We start from the raw sequence: 18,312 nt of genomic DNA, 5'->3' as shown, positions 1-18,312 counted from the left end.
CTCATTGAGGTATATCAAAACAAACCAGGTTAGCTATCCCAGCTAGTTATTTTATTTTTAATTACGTACGTACGTACGTATGTACGTACGTGTGTGTGTGTGTGTGTGTGTGTGTGTGTGTGTGTGTGTGTGTATGTGTGTGTGTGTATGTACGCGTTAGTGCAGGCCAGCTAGTTATTTTAATTATGTACGTGTGTGTGAGTATGTACATGCTAGTGCAGGTCCCTACGGAGGTCAGAGGTGTTGGGTCCCCCGGAGCTGGAGTTTCAGGTCTGATGTGAGTGCTGGGAGTGGAATTCAGATCCTTCCCAAGAGCAGTATGTGCTCTGAACCTCTGAGCCATCTCCAGTCCCTTTGACTAATTTCAGTTGAGTCAAGTAGAGGATTGGAGCAAGTGAAACAAGATGTTTAGAGAGCATACTTAAGGAGGCATTTTTATGAATGGGACGGTGGGCGTCTCCTTAGATTTTCATCCTTGACTTTTCCCTGGTCTCCCCTTAACCTTGAGTTTCGATGACTTTGTAACATAGTGAATTCTTGGCTAATATAAGCTCTACACACACACACACACACACACACACACACACACACACACACACACACGCACGCATATACCCCATCTCTCTCTCTCTCTCCCTCTCTCTCTCTCTCTCTCTCTCTCTCTCTCTCTCTCTCTCTCACACACACACACACACACACACACACACACACACACACACACCACCCACATGTTTTGGTTCTCTGTGTAGTCCTGCTGTCCTGGAACTCACTTTGTAGACCAGGCCAGCCTTGAACTCACAGAGATCCGCCTGCCCCTGCCTCCCAAGTACTGGGATTAAAGGTGTGCGCCACCTCCTTGCCCTCCTGGTATTCTGTAATTGCAGGCTAAAAACATCCTCTACATTGACCCATTGGCTAAGCACCCCGAACTAGAGTAAGACCACCCACCCAAATTTGGGGTCAAATTAAGCAAGCTTTATTTTCTGTGGGACAGGGCTCTCTCTCTCTAAAGTGGGGTTTGAGAGAACTGCATCAAATGCAGGAGCAAGTGGAGTTTAGATGGCTCAGAATCTGCAAGACTAGGGGTTTCCAAGAGTTTGGTTACTAGGAACTTGGTGGGACATTTCAAAATGATTTGGCAGAATATCTTATCAGGGTGGAGGTCAGGGTATAGGGTGTGGGGCATGTCGAATTCCAGACAACGGGTCAGGACAGGGTCAAACTGAAGTTTTACAGGAAACAGGAATGAACTTATTTTGACCTTGTAATAAGATGGCTTCTATTCTTAAGATGGAGTCAGGCTGGTCCATCACATTTTCTGTAGAATGCACAGTTGGATCCAGTCTGGGAGTTTGCAAGCTCAGCTTGTCTGAGCTCAGAGGTATGGCGTAGAAGTGGGGACATTCTCCATTCTCAAGCTGGGAAAAGCGGGGCTTCATGGTGCTGAAATGGCGATCCAGGATATGGAGAGAAGAACGTACTCCTTCCCTTAGTTTTTATTGGTTTGAATTCCCAGAGGAAGACACATGAGGAGTCAGCTACCTCCATTATCCACTGGACAGACTCAGGGCCAGTGCTTGGGAGACGAGGTGGGAGGGTAAGGAATTCATGGTCATTCTGGACTAAATAGTGAGTTCAAGGCCTATCCAGAGCTACAGGAGACCTTGTCTCAATAACCAAACAAACCAAACTAAACCAACACAACACCACTACCTCCTACACTCAGGTAGGTGATGGGCCTTGCCAGAGATGACATGGTTGACCTAGCTCTCAGGCACTTGACTCCCAAGCCTGACCTGAGTCCCCTGTCCTAATCCACAGGGTGTGGGTGTCCTCCTTCTGGCTACATGGCTCCCTTGCTTCCCAAGTCAGGCCGGAGGTAAAGACCATTTGCAGATTCTGCTGCAGGGCCTGTTGATGAGCAGTGAGTCTGAGAATTTCCTGGGCCCTGGAGGGGTCACAGTTACCTCGGTGCCTGCCTTAAATTTCCCTTGCCTGGGCAGGGGATGTAGTTTAGGTGGTAGAGTGCTCACCTACCATGCACACGACTGGGGGTTCAATCCCCAGCATCACATAAAGCAGCCCTGGTGATGCACTCCCATGATCTCAGCACCTGAGAGGTGGAGGCAGGAGTCTGAAGCTATCTTTGGCTACCCAGTAGGGTTGAGGGAAGCCTGGGATACATGGGACCCTGTGTCAAAAAAAAAAAAAAACAAAAACAACCAATCAACCAATACAAAAATAAAGCAAAACAAAACAAGACGAAACAAAACCCCGCAAACAACAACAACAACAACAAAACCCAGATCTTTCTTGCCCTCCCTGCCTCATCCCCCATGCTTAGAGCCTGGTCCTCCCTCCTGGACGCTGATCTTCTGTGTCTGTGCTCCTGGCGCCCCCACGTGGCCAAAACTATCAACTGCGGCAACGACTGAAAATTTCCCAAGATAAGGTTAAAGGGCTTTTAGAGAGTGAGTTTATTCAAACAAATAATTTGCATTTTCCCTAGTCACAGGCTGACCTGAGCCTAGATTTGAATCCAGGAATTCTGGCTTCCAGACTAGTTCTCCACATGGGCTGTCGCTGATAAATATTTGAATACAAGCAATATGATTCATGGATGGGAATTGCCAGGTTGTTTCTGGGGCCAACGGTATGAACTAAATGGGATTATTCTATTGCACGAATCCTAAATGTTCTTAAAATAAAAATCCGGAGCCAGATATTGGGATAAATGCTGAAAGATCAGAGAGACAAAGGAACAAGCCACTAGAGAAACTTCTCACCACTACTGAATCCTCAGGCTGAATGGAAGGCGAGATCATATCTCCATGAATCCTGATTCCTCAGCCAAAAGCTCTCAAGTTCCTGTCTCCTCACGCCTTACATGCCTTTCTCTGCCCAGCCATACCACTTCCTTCCTAGTGCTGGGATTAATGGCGTGTGTGTTTCCCAAATACTGGTAGTAAAGGCATGAGATCTCAAGTGCTGGGATTAAAGGCTTGTGACTCCCAAGTATTGAGATTAAAGGTGTGTGCCAACACTGCCTGGCTCTGTTTCTCTCCTAGACTCAATCAATCTCTTGTAGTCCAGGGTGACTTTGAACTCACAGAGATCCAGATGGATCTCTGCCTCCCAAGTGCTAGGATTTAAGGTGTGTGCCACCACTGCCTGGCATCTATGTTTAATATAGTGGCTGGCTCTGTCCTCTAATTCTCCTGATGGCAAGCTTTATTTGATACACAATATATTACCACAGATCCCCAGCACCACATAAACTGGACATGGTGAGCATGAAGACAGTCCATCACACTGAGAGGTGGAGGCAGGAGAATCAGGAGTTCAAGGTCATTCTTAGCTACATAGTAATTTCCAAGTGAATCTGGAATACATGAGACCCAATCTCAGAAAAATACATACAAGTTTATCTACTCAAGTATGTAAAAGGGTTGAGGGTAACCTCTGTGACTTCATCTGGCTGAGCCATGGTGTCTGTATGTGTGAGCTGGGAGTGAATATAGCCTTTGTTACTATACTGGGGTGATATGAAGACGGCATGAACTGTTACATGGGAAACCATGCCAGATCCAGGTGCCAAAGTTAATCACACACACCTAAAACTGTGCAACTTTTGAAAGAAAATAGAGGAAATATTTGTGATTTGTTTATTGTTTTTGAGACAAGGTCTTACTATGTAACACCGGCTGGCATGGAACTCCGTGTTAACTGGGCTGGCCTCAACTCAGAGACATCCACCTGCTAGGATTAAAGGCATGTGCCACCACACCCAGCTCGTTTTATTTTGAGATGGCCTTGCTACATATTCCAGGACTGGCCTCCTATCTCTCAAGCCTTGGCCTTACCTCCCTAGTCTGGGACTCTAGAATCCATCTTCATGCCTGGCCATCTTACTTATTTTAATGTAGACAAAATGTGTGTGTGTGTGTGTGTGTGTGTGTGTGTGTGTGTGTGTGTGTGTAGTGTGGTGTATATGTGTGTGTTTGTGTGTGGTGTATGCATACGACTGTGTGAGCATGTACACTTGTGTGCGTTTTTGTGGAGGCCAGAGCAGGAGGTTGAGCGTCTTCCACTCTGTCTTCCCATTTTGAGACAAGGTCTCTCGCTGTCCCCAGAAGTTTACTATTTTTTGGCTAGGCTGGCTGGCCAGCAACCTCTCAGGATCCACCATCCCACTCTCCAGTGCTGGGGTTATGGGAATGTGCAGTCATGCCTGGCTCGTTAGAAGGATGCTGGGAATTTGAACTCAGGCCCTTGTATTTACAGAGCAGGCACCCTTATCTCCTGAGCCCACAGGCAAAGATTTCTTGGATGAGACAACAAAAGTAGATCCCTAAAAGGTAACAGTGGATCTGCCAGACGTCATAAAAACTCAGAACCTCTGTTCTCCAAGACAGCCTAATGAGAGGTCAAGCTGGAGACCTGAAGAAATGCCAGCAAGTCATGTATGTGATTTGGTCAAGGGCTGTATCAAGAATATATAGGGGTTGGGGATTTAGCTCAGTGGTAGAGCGTTTGCCTAGCAAGCACAGGGCCCTGGCTTCGGTCCTCAGCTCCAATATATATATAAAGACCTCTTGGCAACCAGAATAGGGTTGGGGGTGTAGTCAGTAGTGGGGTGCTTGCTTAGCACACACAAGGCCCTGGGTTCAATTCCCAACACTATAAACACATCAAAAATAACAATTAAAAACTTGATAAAAGAAGCCAGGCACTGTGGCATGAACCTATAGCTCTAGCTACTCAGTAGGCAAGAAGATTATTTGAGCCAAGGAGTTGGAGGCTAGCCTGGATAACATAGCAACATCTGGCACAAAAAAACAGAAACAGGACAAACATAAGGGAAAGATTTCAACATGCACTTCATCTGCAGAGATCCTTGGTGACAATTAGCATTTAGAAAGATGGTAGCGTGGGCTTGGGAGTTATGGGGATGTCATTTCTTTTAAGAGCCTCTCAAGGCCTGTATGCTTAGGAGCTCTGACAGCAGAGCTGTCATTGGTGAGCAGTGGATCAACTTACTGACCTATAAATAACTGGGTCCCTTGCTTTTGGGGTCTGCACAAATGACCCTGAATTGCAATCTTTTGGCTGATCGCTTCATTTTTCACTTAATTGTACCTCACCGCGTTTCCTTTTGGCCATGGCTGTTGGGAAGTTCCCCATCAAAGCTGGCTCTAACTGCATGATTAACTGATCCTAGATGCCCATAGCTTGGTAGTTTACTGCTCCTTTTAGCTTTTGTTGTTGTTATTCTTTAGAAAATAAATCCATTCCGGGCTGGCAAGATGGTTCATCGATTTTGCAGAGGGTCCAGGTTCTCAGGTTCCCAGCACCTACATTAGGTGGTTCCAGGGGACCCAACGCCCTCTTCTGGTCTCCATGGGCACCGTACACACATGGTGTACGTATAGACAAGCAGGCAAACCACACACACCCATAAAAATAAAGATAAATCTGTTCCATAACACATTCCATTTTATAAATTCTGATTTTTTTCAATTAGTTATTAAAGGAAAAATGTCTCTCTTGTGCCCTCTGCGAGGTCAGGAAGCAAGTCCTGCACCCCATCTCTGTACAAGAGAGAATACTGGAAGGGATAAATGCTCATTAAAAATGTTTGGGGTGGTGGTGTGTGTGAGATGGGTTAGTGGGTGAAGCTCTTGTTACCTAAGCCTCATGGCCTGAGTTCAATCCCCAGAACCCACTGGAGGGAGAGAAGTGACCCCCAAAAGTTGTCCTCTGACTTCCACATAAATGCACCACGGCATGGGCATGCCCCTTTCATACCACCACCACCTTCACTAATAATAATAATGATAATAATAATAATATAAAATGACTTTTTAATTTCAAAAGTATTTTCAGGCTTGGGGCACAACTTGGTGGGAGGTGCTTGCCTAGCATGGGTAGGATTTCGGACCTAACACCACAAGAAATATGCTGAATATATCAGATAATTTTGGTAACTATGTCAGCTGTCCTCCCAAGGTGGGAATTCGGATGTTGTCATCTTTTCCATTCCCTGCTCCCTGTGGTACTCACCTGGCAATATCCCTGCAGGTGCTAACACGCTAGCTCTCAGTCTATCTGGTCCCTAGACCCTAGCAAACGCCTTACGGGCACTTATGCAGTGACTGGAAGGCGTTTGTGCTCCTCTGAAGGGAAATGTGAACTTGGGGCTGAGGTGATATACTGTCAGTTGGTGGCACGGGCCCAGGTCACCTCCTCCACCCACTCCTGCTTTAGGAGCTCAGCTCACTTTCCCCAAGTCAGAGGCTCATCCTTCACTGTGACTCAGTGAGGACAGCCATCCCCAGCTGGAAATGGTTCCCTGGGGACATCTGGCGGCAGCTGAAATTGCCCAACTCTCATACCTACATGGCTGTAACCCACTGCTGTACACTTCAGCCTGTCTGTGATGTGCTCAGCACCACTCCAGAAGGAATTCAGCCTTAGGCAGACGAAAGGAAAGAAAGGCTCGGTTATTTTCAACCAACCCGTCTCTTTTAAGAGTAATGGGCATTTTAACACACTTCCAAGAAGGCCATACAAGGGCCTGGAGTATAAGGCAAGGACGGCCAGTAGCCGAGGACCCCCAACCTATATGCAGTGAGGACACTCCTAGATTTCAATGTTATGGCCACTCTTTTGTTCTTTCCCTTGCAGTGACCCGAGGATAAGGAATTTTGATTATTAAACAAGTTAGAGCACAGCCTTCCTCATCTCAAAAGGTTTTGGATCTTACCCCCAAACAATGGTGACGTTCTGGCTTATCACGTAGGGACCTGCAGCATCTGGCCTCAAGCCTCTCTTCTCAAGGACATGCTCTGTGTTCTGTGACCTAGCCTCCAGCTCCCCATAGCTTAGATTAGCCTGAGGAGTTCCCTTAGACTTTTAGGGATCTTAACTGAGGCCAAAATTCTCCAGGCACCAGTTTCCTTCTATGGAAGAAACTAAATGTGACCAGTCTTTTGTGGATCATTCCAGAGACCTGAAAGCATGTCTTTCTAAGCCAGGAGCGGCACGGGCCTGTAATCCCTGCACTTGGAATGTTAGCAAAAAGATTAGGAGTTCAAGGTCATCTGTTGGTTGTTTTTTTTTTTTTACTCTTTGATCTTTGTTGGGGGCGGAGGGGGGCGCCACCCAGGTGTCAAATAAATACACAGATGCTTTTTCTTACTTATGAATGCCTGGCCTTAGCTTGGCTTGTTTCTAGCCAGCTTTTCTAACTTAAACTATCCCAGCTACCTTTTGCCTCTGGGCTTTTTCCTTTTCTTCAGTAAATCTTACTTTCACTCTTAGTCTGTGGCTGCCCCCTAGCATCCTTCTCTCCTTATTCTCTTGCTCTTTCTTTTGTCTCCCAGATTTCTCCTATTTATTCTCGCCAGCCCCACCTATTTCTTTCTCCTGCCTCTCTATTGACCGTTCGGCTCTTTATTAGACCATCAGGTGTTTTAGACAGGCACAGTAACACAGCTTTACAGAATTAAACCAATGCAACATAAAAGAATGCAACACATCTTTGCATCATTAAAGCAAATGTTCCACAGCCTAAACAAATGTAACGCATCTTAAAATAATCTTCTACCACAGTCATCCTTGGCTGCATAGTGAGTTGAAGGCTAGACTCTGCTATCTGAGATTCTGCCTCAAAAAAAAAAATCCCTGAAAATAAAATATATATTCTTCTCTCTCCTTTTAAAAGTAAATAGGATTTCTGGTTGTGGAAGAGTGCATCTTTAACCCCATCACCCTGGAGGTAGAGGTAGAGAGATCTCTTGAGTGTGAGGCCAGCCTGGTCTATATGGTGAGTCCCAGGCTAGTCAGGGCTATATAGTGAAACCTGTCTCAACAACAAAAAAACACAAACAAAACAGGATCAAAATCAAACACATTTGCAGTTGCTTTTCTAATTTCCAACCCATAGATACCAGGAGTGAGGGGACAGAGACAGTGTGTGTGTGTGTGTGTGTGTGTGTGTGTGTGTGTGTGTGTGTGTGTACGTACCTGCCGTAGTCTGTGAACTGAAGTCAGAGGACAACTTTTGGCAGCCAGTTCTCTCCTCCCATAGCTTGGGTCCCAGGAACTGAATTCAGGTTTGACAGTAAGCCCAAAGCTTTCTTGGCTAGCTGTCTCACCATTCCCCATACTGGAATTATTTTCTGGCAAGGGGCTTCAATCAAATTCCTGGGTAAAGGGCTTATTTTTCATGTCCCAACATTTTCCCTGCCTCAACAAATATTTCAAATTATATTCAACCAACTGACTATTGACATTAATCGTTTTCATTCTTTTGCTATTAAAAAAAACACTCCAAGGAATATTGTTGATTTGGGACAACAGATGTATCCTTCCATTTCGAAAAATTCCAAGTACAACATGTAGGATGCTGCTTGAAGAACACAGGCTTTGCAGGCAGATGTGCTGGTGAGGATTTGGGAGTTTCTGATTGTTTTAGGAAGCAGATGCCTGAGAGGAGTCGGAAGAGTCCTTGATGGGCCTCCTAGGTTTGAAGCCAGTTTTAGAGATCTGAGGCTATTCCTTAACCTGAGCCTCAGTTTCCTCTCCTGAAACCCGCACTATGGTGGTGGTGTGCATCAAATGCTAGCCTGGAGGGGCTAGGATGGAGCTCAGTGGAAGAGCACTTAAGGCCCTGGGTTTGGTCCCTAAGGTCACCGTGGGGTGGAATGCAAACCTAGGAAACGTAACCACAGTACATGGCACGTAATAGTCATTCAATAAATGCAGTTGCAGTTATTATTAAATAAACATGCTGTTTTATGTGGTGGTGGTGGTGGTGGTAGATTAAGAGCTACTTTAGTGATTCAGCTGGCGCAGAGGTGAGGGCTTTGCGGCTGGGCTAATTGCTCTCCAGCTCTCCTCAGCACTATGGCTCTGACCATGTCCCCCATCCCCCGGCCGCATTTTCTTTAAAGAGGACGGAATATAACCCAGGTTTCAAGGTTCACCCGATAGCTTAAATGAGTAACACCCCTTAGTACTTAACGCACAGTTTACCCCCCTCCCCATCTGATGACCGCGACATCAAATAACGCAGCAAGGGCTGGAGAAGTAGCTCAGTGGGTGAAGGCGCTGGCCGCTATGGATAAGGACTTGAGTTCGATCCCAGGGACCCACAAGGTGCAAGGAGAGAACTGACTCTCACAGGGTATCCTGCTCTCCACACATGCAAGGTGGCACGCTCTCACCCACTCACAGGATAAATAAAATATAATTTAAAAATAAGCCAGCAAGAAAGCCTAGAAACCCCGAGGGAGCGCTCCCACGTGACCACAGCTGGCTCGTGGAACTGACACGGTCATAGAGTCGTTCGCGGCGGCTCCGTGAGGTCCTCCGGGGAGCCGATCGGTTTCCCATGAGGCCGCAGCAGCATCGCAATCACCTCGGCAACATCGTCCTTCCGGCTCCCTTTGCTCGGTCCCCACTTCCGGTATGGCTTTCGTCATCAACGGGCGCCGGGCCTTCGCTTTCTGAGAAGGGTTTCCCGGCGGCGTAGGCGTTGCGGGTCGCTCCCAGGCGGCTGGCGCGGCTCGGCGTCGCCATGGAGAGCGGATCGCGGCCCTCGCTGGGCCAGTTCATCCTGCTGGGTACCAGCTCGATGGTCACCGCCGTGCTGTACTCCATATACCGGCAGAAGGCCCAGGTCGCCCAGGAGCTCAAGGTCAGTGCGGGAGCCGGCCTGGCCTCACCGGCCGCTCGCGCCGAGCCGAACCGGGGATCCACAGGGCCTCAGAGGACGCGCGGCCCTGAGGGGGACCCCGGCCACCCGCTGCAGCGAGGCTGCCCAGCCCCTTCCTTCTGAAGTCCCTGGAGTTACCCTGAACGTCACCGATGTGTCCTCAAATTATTTCTCGAGAAAACTGCTGTGAGAGAAACAGGTCGTTGTCCTCGTGGATAGTTCATTCTAGGACAAGGAGACAGCTACACGCAATCGGACGGTGTGATGGAGTGAGAAGTGTTGGAGTGAGGCAGAGGGAAGTGGAAGGATAGTTAAACGGAAAGTTTCGTTTTGTTTCCTTCGCTGAGGCAGAATACTCCGACAGAAAGCATCTTAGGGGAGAAAGGGTTTATTCGGCTTTCAATTCCAGGTGACCGCCCATCCTCGCGGGGGGAAGTCCAGGCAGGAACTTGAGGCAGCTGTCAGATCACCTCTGAGTCAAGAGCAACGAGAAACAAAGGCATGCATGCTTAGTGCTCAGCTTGATTTCTCTTCTGGTACAGAGTCCAGAGCCCAGACCTAGGGATGGTGCCACCCACAACACAACAGGCCAGCTTTCTCACTTCAGTTAGAGCAGTGAAGACCGTTTCCTAACAGATATGCCTACACACCCACAGGCCAACCCAATCTAGACAGCCCCTCGTTGAGACACTCTTTCCAAGTGAATCTAGATTGTGGCCAGCTGACAATTCAAATTAACCATCACAGGGGGAGTCGCCACTTTAAACAGGGTGATGTTTGGGGTGGAGATGGAGGACATGCAGGTGTGGCTCCAACCCGGAAAGCAGCAAATTTAGAGGCTCATTTATTTAACCAGTCAGAACGCAAACCATTTCTTTGTATCCCATGACCAGCCTCTTTAAGCTCCTTTTACCTTGACTTCCTGTAGTACTTAGGGTTACCATCACCGTGATGAAACACTGTGACCTAATGAACTTGGGGGAGGAAAGGGTTTATTTGGCTTATGCTTCCAAATCACTGTTCATCACTGAAGGAAGTCAGGACAGGAACTCAAACAGGGCAGGAACCTGGAGGCAGGAGCTGATGCAGAGGCCATGGAGGGGTGCTGTTTACTGGCTTGTTCCTCATTTGCTGCTCAGCCTGCTTTCTTATAGAACCCAGGACTGCCAGCCCAGGGGTGATACCACTCACAATGGGCTGCACCCTCCCCATCAGTCTCTAGGGAAGCTGGGTCTTATGGAGGAACTTTCTGAATTGGGGTTCCCTCCTTTCAGATAGCTCTAGTTTGTGTTTGGTTGACATAAAACTAGCCAGGACACTTCCCTAGCATGAGTGAGTGAATCCTTGACCTGTGAACCCAAATAAACCTTTCTCCTTTATGTTGTTTTTCTCCCAGTATTTTATCCTGGCAAGAGGAGTGCAACCAAGACAGCTTAGAAAAGATAGGTCTTTGTGTTCAAGTGTAGTATAACAGCCAGGCAGGAGTGAGGACTTCTGTTGTGTCCTTCCCATTGACTATCGGATTATTGAGACAGTGGACTCCAAGAAATTGGAAGTCCCCCAGGAAGCTCCTGCTGCTGGGAGAAGGAAAAGCCGAGGACCTGAGGAATTTGTCAGGATGACCTTGGTAGGAGGGGTGGGCTGAGCCAGTGGTGCTGGGCAGGACCATACCTTAACCTGACTGCTCAGTTCTGCCATTTAAACCTTGCTTCCCGCTGGAGAGATGGCTTAGTGGTTAGGAGTACTGGTTGCTCTTCTAGAACCTGAATTGATTGTCAGCACCCACACGGCAGCTCACACATTATCTGTAACTCCAGTCCCGTGGGATCTTTTGACTTCTGTGGGTACCAGGCATGTATGTGGTGCACAGACAAGCATGCAGTCAAAACCACTCATATACATAGAAATTAATAAAGTAAAAATTTGAAAAACCCATACTTTTGTGTGAGGACCCAAAGAAAGATTTGGGGTAGAACCACTGGGTATCTTTGCCTTCCCCTTCCCAATGTGGCTACAGTGGATAGATGTCTTCTTTCTGCTTTTTACTCTTCAGCCTTTTTAGTAGACTAATTGAGGACAGGTGGCTGAGCCTGGCTCGTTGTGGATGCCGAGGCCCAGCTCTGACCCTAACTCCAGTGACACTGGGCTTTTCCCCTCCGTTCTTAGTTGACAGCATTGTTTTGTTGGAACTGTCAAGCTGATCTAGAGAGATGGACCTTTAAAGGTCAGGGGAGAATCTTGCTTTGTTTTATTCATATCTCAATTCTTAACTCGGTGTTTGACAAGTAGTAGATGATCAGTCCATGCTAATGGTTTTGTTTTGGCTGAAATTTCACAGTTCGTCAGCCAAAGGCTTGATTTGGCACTCATATGAAAGGTGGACTCCTGAACCTAAGTCCTTTTTCACCAGGCTGATTTCAGTAAGGGCTCAGAAACAAAACCGTGGAGTTCCTGCAGTGAAAGAAGTTCTGGACTCTGCAATGAAGCAGTTTTTGAGGAGGCAACTGGGTCTGCTGTACAAATGGCGTCCCAGTAGGAGTCCAGCTGCCCAGCTGTTCACCTAATTAAATTACTAAATTACTCCTGGAGTGGCTGGCTCAGAGTGTAACTGATATTTCACTTTCTTGACTCCAAAACCAATTTGACTTCAAGTTGGCTGTATGTGAGACTCTTGGCATTGATGAACTCTCCAGGGCCCATCTTTGGATGACTTTAAAAAGCCAGGACAAGAGGATATAGCTCAGTTGGTAGAGTGCTTGCTCAGTCCACATGAAGTCCCGGAGTTGATCCCCAGCACTCCATAAGCCAGGTGTGGTGGGATGCACCTGTAGTAAAGAACTCGGGAGGTTGGGCAGGAGGATCAGAAGGTCCCAGTGCTAAGGAGGCAGAGGCAGGTGAATCTTTGAGTTCCAGAGCAGCGTGGTCTACCTAGTGAGTGTGAGGGAGCTAGGGCTACAGTGAGACCTTGTCTCAAAAAACAAAACAAAACAACCCCCCCAAACCAAACACAAACATACAAACAATGAACCCCAGAACAAAGGACAACAAAAACGAGTTGAAGGACATTCTCAGATGCGTGTGGCGTCCCAGGCCAGCCTGGGATGCATGAGACCTAGTTAATTCCTAAAAGGATGAAATTACCCTTCCTGGGAAGCCGTGGGATTCCTGAGTTTAGATTTTCATTTTGTGGTTAGGTTACAGAACGCACAGAGCTGAGTTTGTATCTTACTCCGGTGTTTTTCTTGGTCATGGGAATGCTTGAGTATTGTAAGGCTCCACATGTCAGCCATGCACTGGGTTTTCCCATACCTCAGGGTTCACTTATCCCACCCAAAAAATCCTGTGAGATTGTGGTCCACTCCCCCACATACCCCCCATCTCCCCCCCCCACTTTCCAGTTTTGGAAACAGAATCCTAAGTGAAGTTGTTCAAAATCACCAAGGATCCAGCTTAATCCAGTCCCATCCTTGCTGAATTTCATCTACAGTATGCCAAGTGGCTAGTACCTTTTATATTTTCCTGTAAAAGTGTTCATGTTAAAGGAGTGTTTTGTTCAACTGGAAGCCAGTGGTGACGCCTCCAACCTCGGTAAAGATGAGCCCAGAGCACCCGCTTGTTGATGGTCAGGTTCAGGGCCAGACTTCGGAACTGGATCGTCTAGATACTCCCTCCTGTCCAGTCTCCTCATCCCCCACCCCCGACACCTTAAGTTTGATTGAGCATGTCAGTATTCAGTGGCCAACTTAATATCTATTTATTTTTGCATTTAGGGAGCTAAGAAGATCCATTTGGGTGAAGATTTAAAGGGCATTCTTTCAGAAGCGCCGGGAAAGTGTGTGCCTTACGCTGTCATTGAAGGTGTGTTTGCTTTTTAGTGTGAGTGGCAGCAACTGCCTCTTTCCAGTAGTAGGTAAAGGCCATCTTGGCTGACACATACCCCCCTTCACATTTATTTATGTGCTTACGTATTTTATCTTGTTCGTATGGGAGGGGAGGGGAGGGCAGGGTGCCACTCCGTCCTTGTGGAGGTCAGAGGACAACTTGGGGGAGTTGGCTCTCTTTCTACCTTTGAGTAGGTCCCAGGGTTCAGGTTGTCAGACTTAGTGGCACCTCACCTGCTGAGCCCACTTGCAGGCCCTCGTAAGAGCTTTTGAGTGGTCCTGGGGCCTGTTGTCTTGGGCAAGGTGACCAAGCCATTGTGGGTTTCTGATTACTATAGAGAGACTTGGTGTGGTATAAGATAGTTAAGACCTGAGTGATTTGACTCGAATGAACCGCCTACATAAGGTGATCTGCAGAGTGCTACCCAAATGTGCCTTGTGGTGATACAGATGCCATTGTGTTGATTAATTAGTGAAACTCAGCTCAAACACATGCTGAAACCTTGAAACCGGGACAGCGCCGTCGTGATTCAGAAGGACCATGATTGCTCTCTCCACAGGAGCTGTGCGGTCCGTTAAAGAAACACTCAACAGCCAGTTTGTGGAAAACTGTAAGGGGGTGATCCAGCGGCTGACGCTTCAGGAGCACAAGATGGTGTGGAACCGGACAACCCACCTCTGGTGCGTGTTCTCTCGCCGCTCTCCACTGGCTGGAAGCTCACTCTGTCTGTTTGGAGGCTGGGCCTGGCCTTGCCGCGTCTCTAGTTTTGTGGGGACAGTTGCAGAGCTGCCTCTCCACACCCCCAGAACTGCTGTGTGAATGTGCACTTCCTTTAGAACCTGTGAGGCAGCCAGTGACAGACAGAGAAGGCTCCTAGGCCCACTTCCTGATTACAGAAGGGACCTGAATCTGTTGATTCTTAGCACACTGCAGCTGTAGAACCACTCACTTATACATTAGTCACGTGTGGATTTGTTTAAATAATTTTGTGTAGACGAATTTCTAAACAGTCTTATTAAATAAGAAACACAGAGCCAAATGTAGGGTGAAAGCTGTAGAGATCAGGGAAATGGTGAGAGCTACCAGCTAACCTTACTCACCACGCTGCCATAACTTCCCAATCTAGCTACTTTCTGCCTACCCAGGCTTTTATTGCCTTGCTGTTCTGCCCTCTCATTGGCTCTTAGCCCAGCCACCTCACTTCCTTGTCACTGCCTGTCTGTACAGACCTCCAGGTCTCTATGGTTGGTACTGGGATTAAAGACATGTGTCACCACACTTGGCTCTGTTCCCTAGTGTGGCCTTGAACACACAGAGACCCTGCCTGCTAAGTGATAGGATTAAGGGCATGTGTTACCACTGCCTGACTTTTGTCTATGGCTGGCTGTGTCCTCTGATCTCCAGGCAAACTTTATTAATTAACATACAAATAAAATATCACCACATTTCAGCACAAATAAAATAAAACAACAATTTTGTGCCATCACATGAAGTAACCATTTCCCATCTGCCCCTGCAGGTTTTTGTCTCAGGTATTTGTATGACAGCAACACAGGGAATAAACACTGAAGGTGACCTCTGTTGCTCCCTGTTGCCCACTGAAACCTGAGGATCTAAAGTGGACCCTCCTCGCTATGATCTCAGTGATTTAATACATTAGAACAGTGGTTCTCAACCTCTGGGTCATTTGGGGGTATTAAATGACCTTTTCATAGGGGCCACCTAAGACCATTGGAAAATACAGATTTTTTTTTTTTTCCCCCGAGACAGGGTTTCTCACTGTAGTTTTGGTGCCTGTCCTGGATCTTGCTCGGTAGACTAGGCTGGCCTGGAATTCACAGAGATCTGCCTGGCTCTGCCTCCTGAGTGCTGGGATTAAAGGCGTGTGCCATGACCGCCCCGGCTCGGAAAACAAAGATATTTACATTACAATTCATAACAGTATCAAAATTACAGTTATGAAGTAGCATCATAATTTTATGGTTGGGGAGTCACAATATGAGGAGCTATATTAAAGGGTCACAGCATTAGGAAGATTGAGAACCACTGCTCTAGAATAGACTGATTTAGAGACCAGCCTCCAGTTACGATGGCGGAATCCATCCCGTGGGTTCTGGGGCCGTATCTGCATGTAGGTGGCCCTGTGTGGGAGTTGGGTACCTGTTCCTCTTTTGTTCATCTTCGGTCCTTGCGTTCTTTTAGGAATGACTATTCCAAGATCATTCACCAGAGGACTAACACTGTGCCCTTTGACCTTGTCCCGCACGAGGACAGCGTAGCTGTGGCTGTGCGGGTGCTGAAGCCCCTCGACTCGGTGGATCTGGGCCTGGAGACTATATACGAGAAGTTCCACCCCTCTGTGCAGTCGTTCACCGATGCCATCGGCCACTACATCAGTGGGGAGCGGCCCAAAGGCATCCAGGAGACAGAGGAGATGCTGAAGGTGGGGGCCACTCTCACTGGGGTTGGCGAACTGGTCCTGGACAACAACTCCGTCCGCCTGCAGCCCCCCAAGCAAGGCATGCAGTACTACTTGAGCAGTCAGGATTTTGACAGCCTGCTGCACAGGCAGGAGTCCAGTGTGCGGCTCTGGAAGGTTCTGGTCCTGGTGTTCGGCTTTGCCACCTGTGCCACCCTCTTCTTCATCCTGCGGAGGCAGTACCTGCAGCGACAGGAGCGTCTGCGCCAGCAGCGGCTCCAGAAGGAGTTCCGGGAACACGAGGCCCACCTGCTGACCCAGGCCTCGCCGGAGGACAGGGAGAGTCTGAAGAGCGCCTGCGTCGTGTGTCTGAGCAGCTTCAAGTCCTGCGTCTTCCTGGAGTGCGGGCACGTCTGTTCCTGCCGCCAGTGCTACCTCGCCTTGCCAGAGCCCAAGAGGTGCCCGATCTGTCGTCGGGAGATCACCAGGGTGATTCCCTTGTACAACAGCTAGGGGTCTTGCAGTCACCCTGCAAACGTCCCTCCCCTTGTCAGGGTTTATCTTGAGGCCTTTGGTGGGCTGGCTGTACCTTAAGGTACGGTGGAGGGGACACTGTCGAGCCCCACATCTCCGACAGCTGGGGTTGCTTTTCAACTGGACAGGTCCCTTTCCAGTTCTAAGCACCTGGTGGGGGCTGTTGGGTGGCTCCCCCTTCTCAGGAGCCAGATCCGTGTGTGTGACTGAATAAGACCAGCTCATTGTCCAAGCACCAAGGCCAGTGGTCTCGACGTTTGCTCCCTAGGGTACTGACTCCCTTAGCTTGGGAGGAAGGCCGAGCTCTGAGGGCCTTGCAGTGTGGCCTCTTGGGAGACTGCCCAGACTCCTTGCTTCTGTCTATGGGAAGGAATTTCTTAAAACTTGTCAGGCAGGACAGGCCGCTTGTGTCTCTCTTTTACTTGCTTATTGGGTAATGTGTGCACACGTGTGGAGAAGGCGGCAGGAAGTGAGATCAGCATGCCTGCCTGGCCCATGTGTAGGGGACACAGGTCAGCAGGAGGACAATAGACATTTCTGGGTGTTTCTAGGGGGTTGTTCATCCATCAAACACTGTATATTTCGTGCCTACAGAAGTAAAACGACACCCAGTTCTGTCCTAAAGGGCCTGGCATGTGTTTCAGTGCATTCTGTTGGTTTCCTGTGGAAAGGCCTCACTGAAAGCGAGTGAAGGTCACTGCTGTCTTGGCCGCTGGCCTTTGTAGCTTCTCTGCTTGCTTTTGCCAAAGAAAGGTAGCTGTTGGGCACCCTCACAGCGGGCCTGTCAAGACTACTTCACTGTCCCTGTCAACAGCCCCAGCAGCGCTCCCCCCCCCACCCCCGCCCCAACCTGTGAGTGCAAGAGAAATGGGAGACTGTCCTTCATCTGAGCCGTCAGGAGTCACTCACAAGCTCCTCTTCTGAATATTTACCTGTCCTCCTTCGTGCGGGAGAAGGGCTTCTTCCAGGCTCTGACACTGGTACTCACGAGCTCCTCTTCTGAATATTCACCTGTCCTCCTTCGTGCGGGAGAAGGGCTTCTTCCAGGCTCTGACACTGGTACTCACGAGCTCCTCTTCTGAATATTCACCTGTCCTCCTTCGTGCGGGAGAAGGGCTTCTTCCAGGCTCTGACAATGGAACTTGCACTGTCCGAGTGAGCGTACAAATTAAACAGACTGCTGCGTCACATGTGTCTCTTGCTTGGTTCACTAGTTGAGTGGCTGAGAGGAGGCTTCCCTGGGGTGGAGTTGAAGCTCCACGTGACAGGGTGAGATGGAGCTTGGAGACTTCTGTTTTCCTCTGGTTGTGAGGTGGCTCCCCAAGATGGAATGCAGTTCGTGGTTGTTGAGGTCCCCATGCTTGCCATGCCCACGGGGGACTCTAGTGAGCCCTAAATACTACCCTAGACAGCTGGTCTGGGCTGCCACCTGACCTTGCTGACCTAGTTGTCTTGTTTGGAACACTGGAGCAGCTGAGGTAGAGCGGGGCACTGTGGACAGCAAGGGGATGTTAATATTCAGTGCTGTGTACACAGTATTGTACCAGCTGCCACTCCAGTAAGTGGGGCATAGTGACAAGCCAGTCTTGGTGAGTTCGAGGCCAGCCTAGTTTACATAGTGAGACCCCATCTCAAAACAGCTAGGGCTGGAGAGATGGCTCAGTGCTTTAAGAGATGTCACTTGTTCTTGCAGAGGACCTGGGTTCAAGTCTCAGAATCTACATGGTGGTCACAACCATCCAGCTCCAGCTCCGGG

The 18,312-nt window shown here is 48.5% G+C and overlaps 1 protein-coding gene across 1 annotated transcript; it reads left to right on the top strand.

Moving 5' to 3' along the window:
• Nucleotides 1-9,462: 9,462 nt before the first annotated feature.
• On the top strand, nt 9,463-17,744 carry Mul1 (mitochondrial E3 ubiquitin protein ligase 1). The gene is made up of 4 exons (XM_052716134.1): nt 9,463-9,703; nt 13,492-13,579; nt 14,163-14,283; nt 15,806-17,744. The coding sequence occupies exons 1-4, from the start codon at nt 9,584-9,586 to the stop codon at nt 16,533-16,535; spliced, it is 1,059 nt and encodes a 352-aa protein (XP_052572094.1). The 5' UTR covers nt 9,463-9,583; the 3' UTR covers nt 16,536-17,744.
• Nucleotides 17,745-18,312: the final 568 nt, after the last annotated feature.

The sequence above is a fragment of the Peromyscus californicus genome, unplaced genomic scaffold, assembly GCF_007827085.1.
Source record: "Peromyscus californicus insignis strain IS unplaced genomic scaffold, ASM782708v3 Scaffold_5__1_contigs__length_169319896, whole genome shotgun sequence".
Lineage (NCBI taxonomy): Eukaryota > Metazoa > Chordata > Mammalia > Rodentia > Cricetidae > Peromyscus > Peromyscus californicus.
This window is presented reverse-complemented; position numbering and strand designations above follow the sequence as displayed.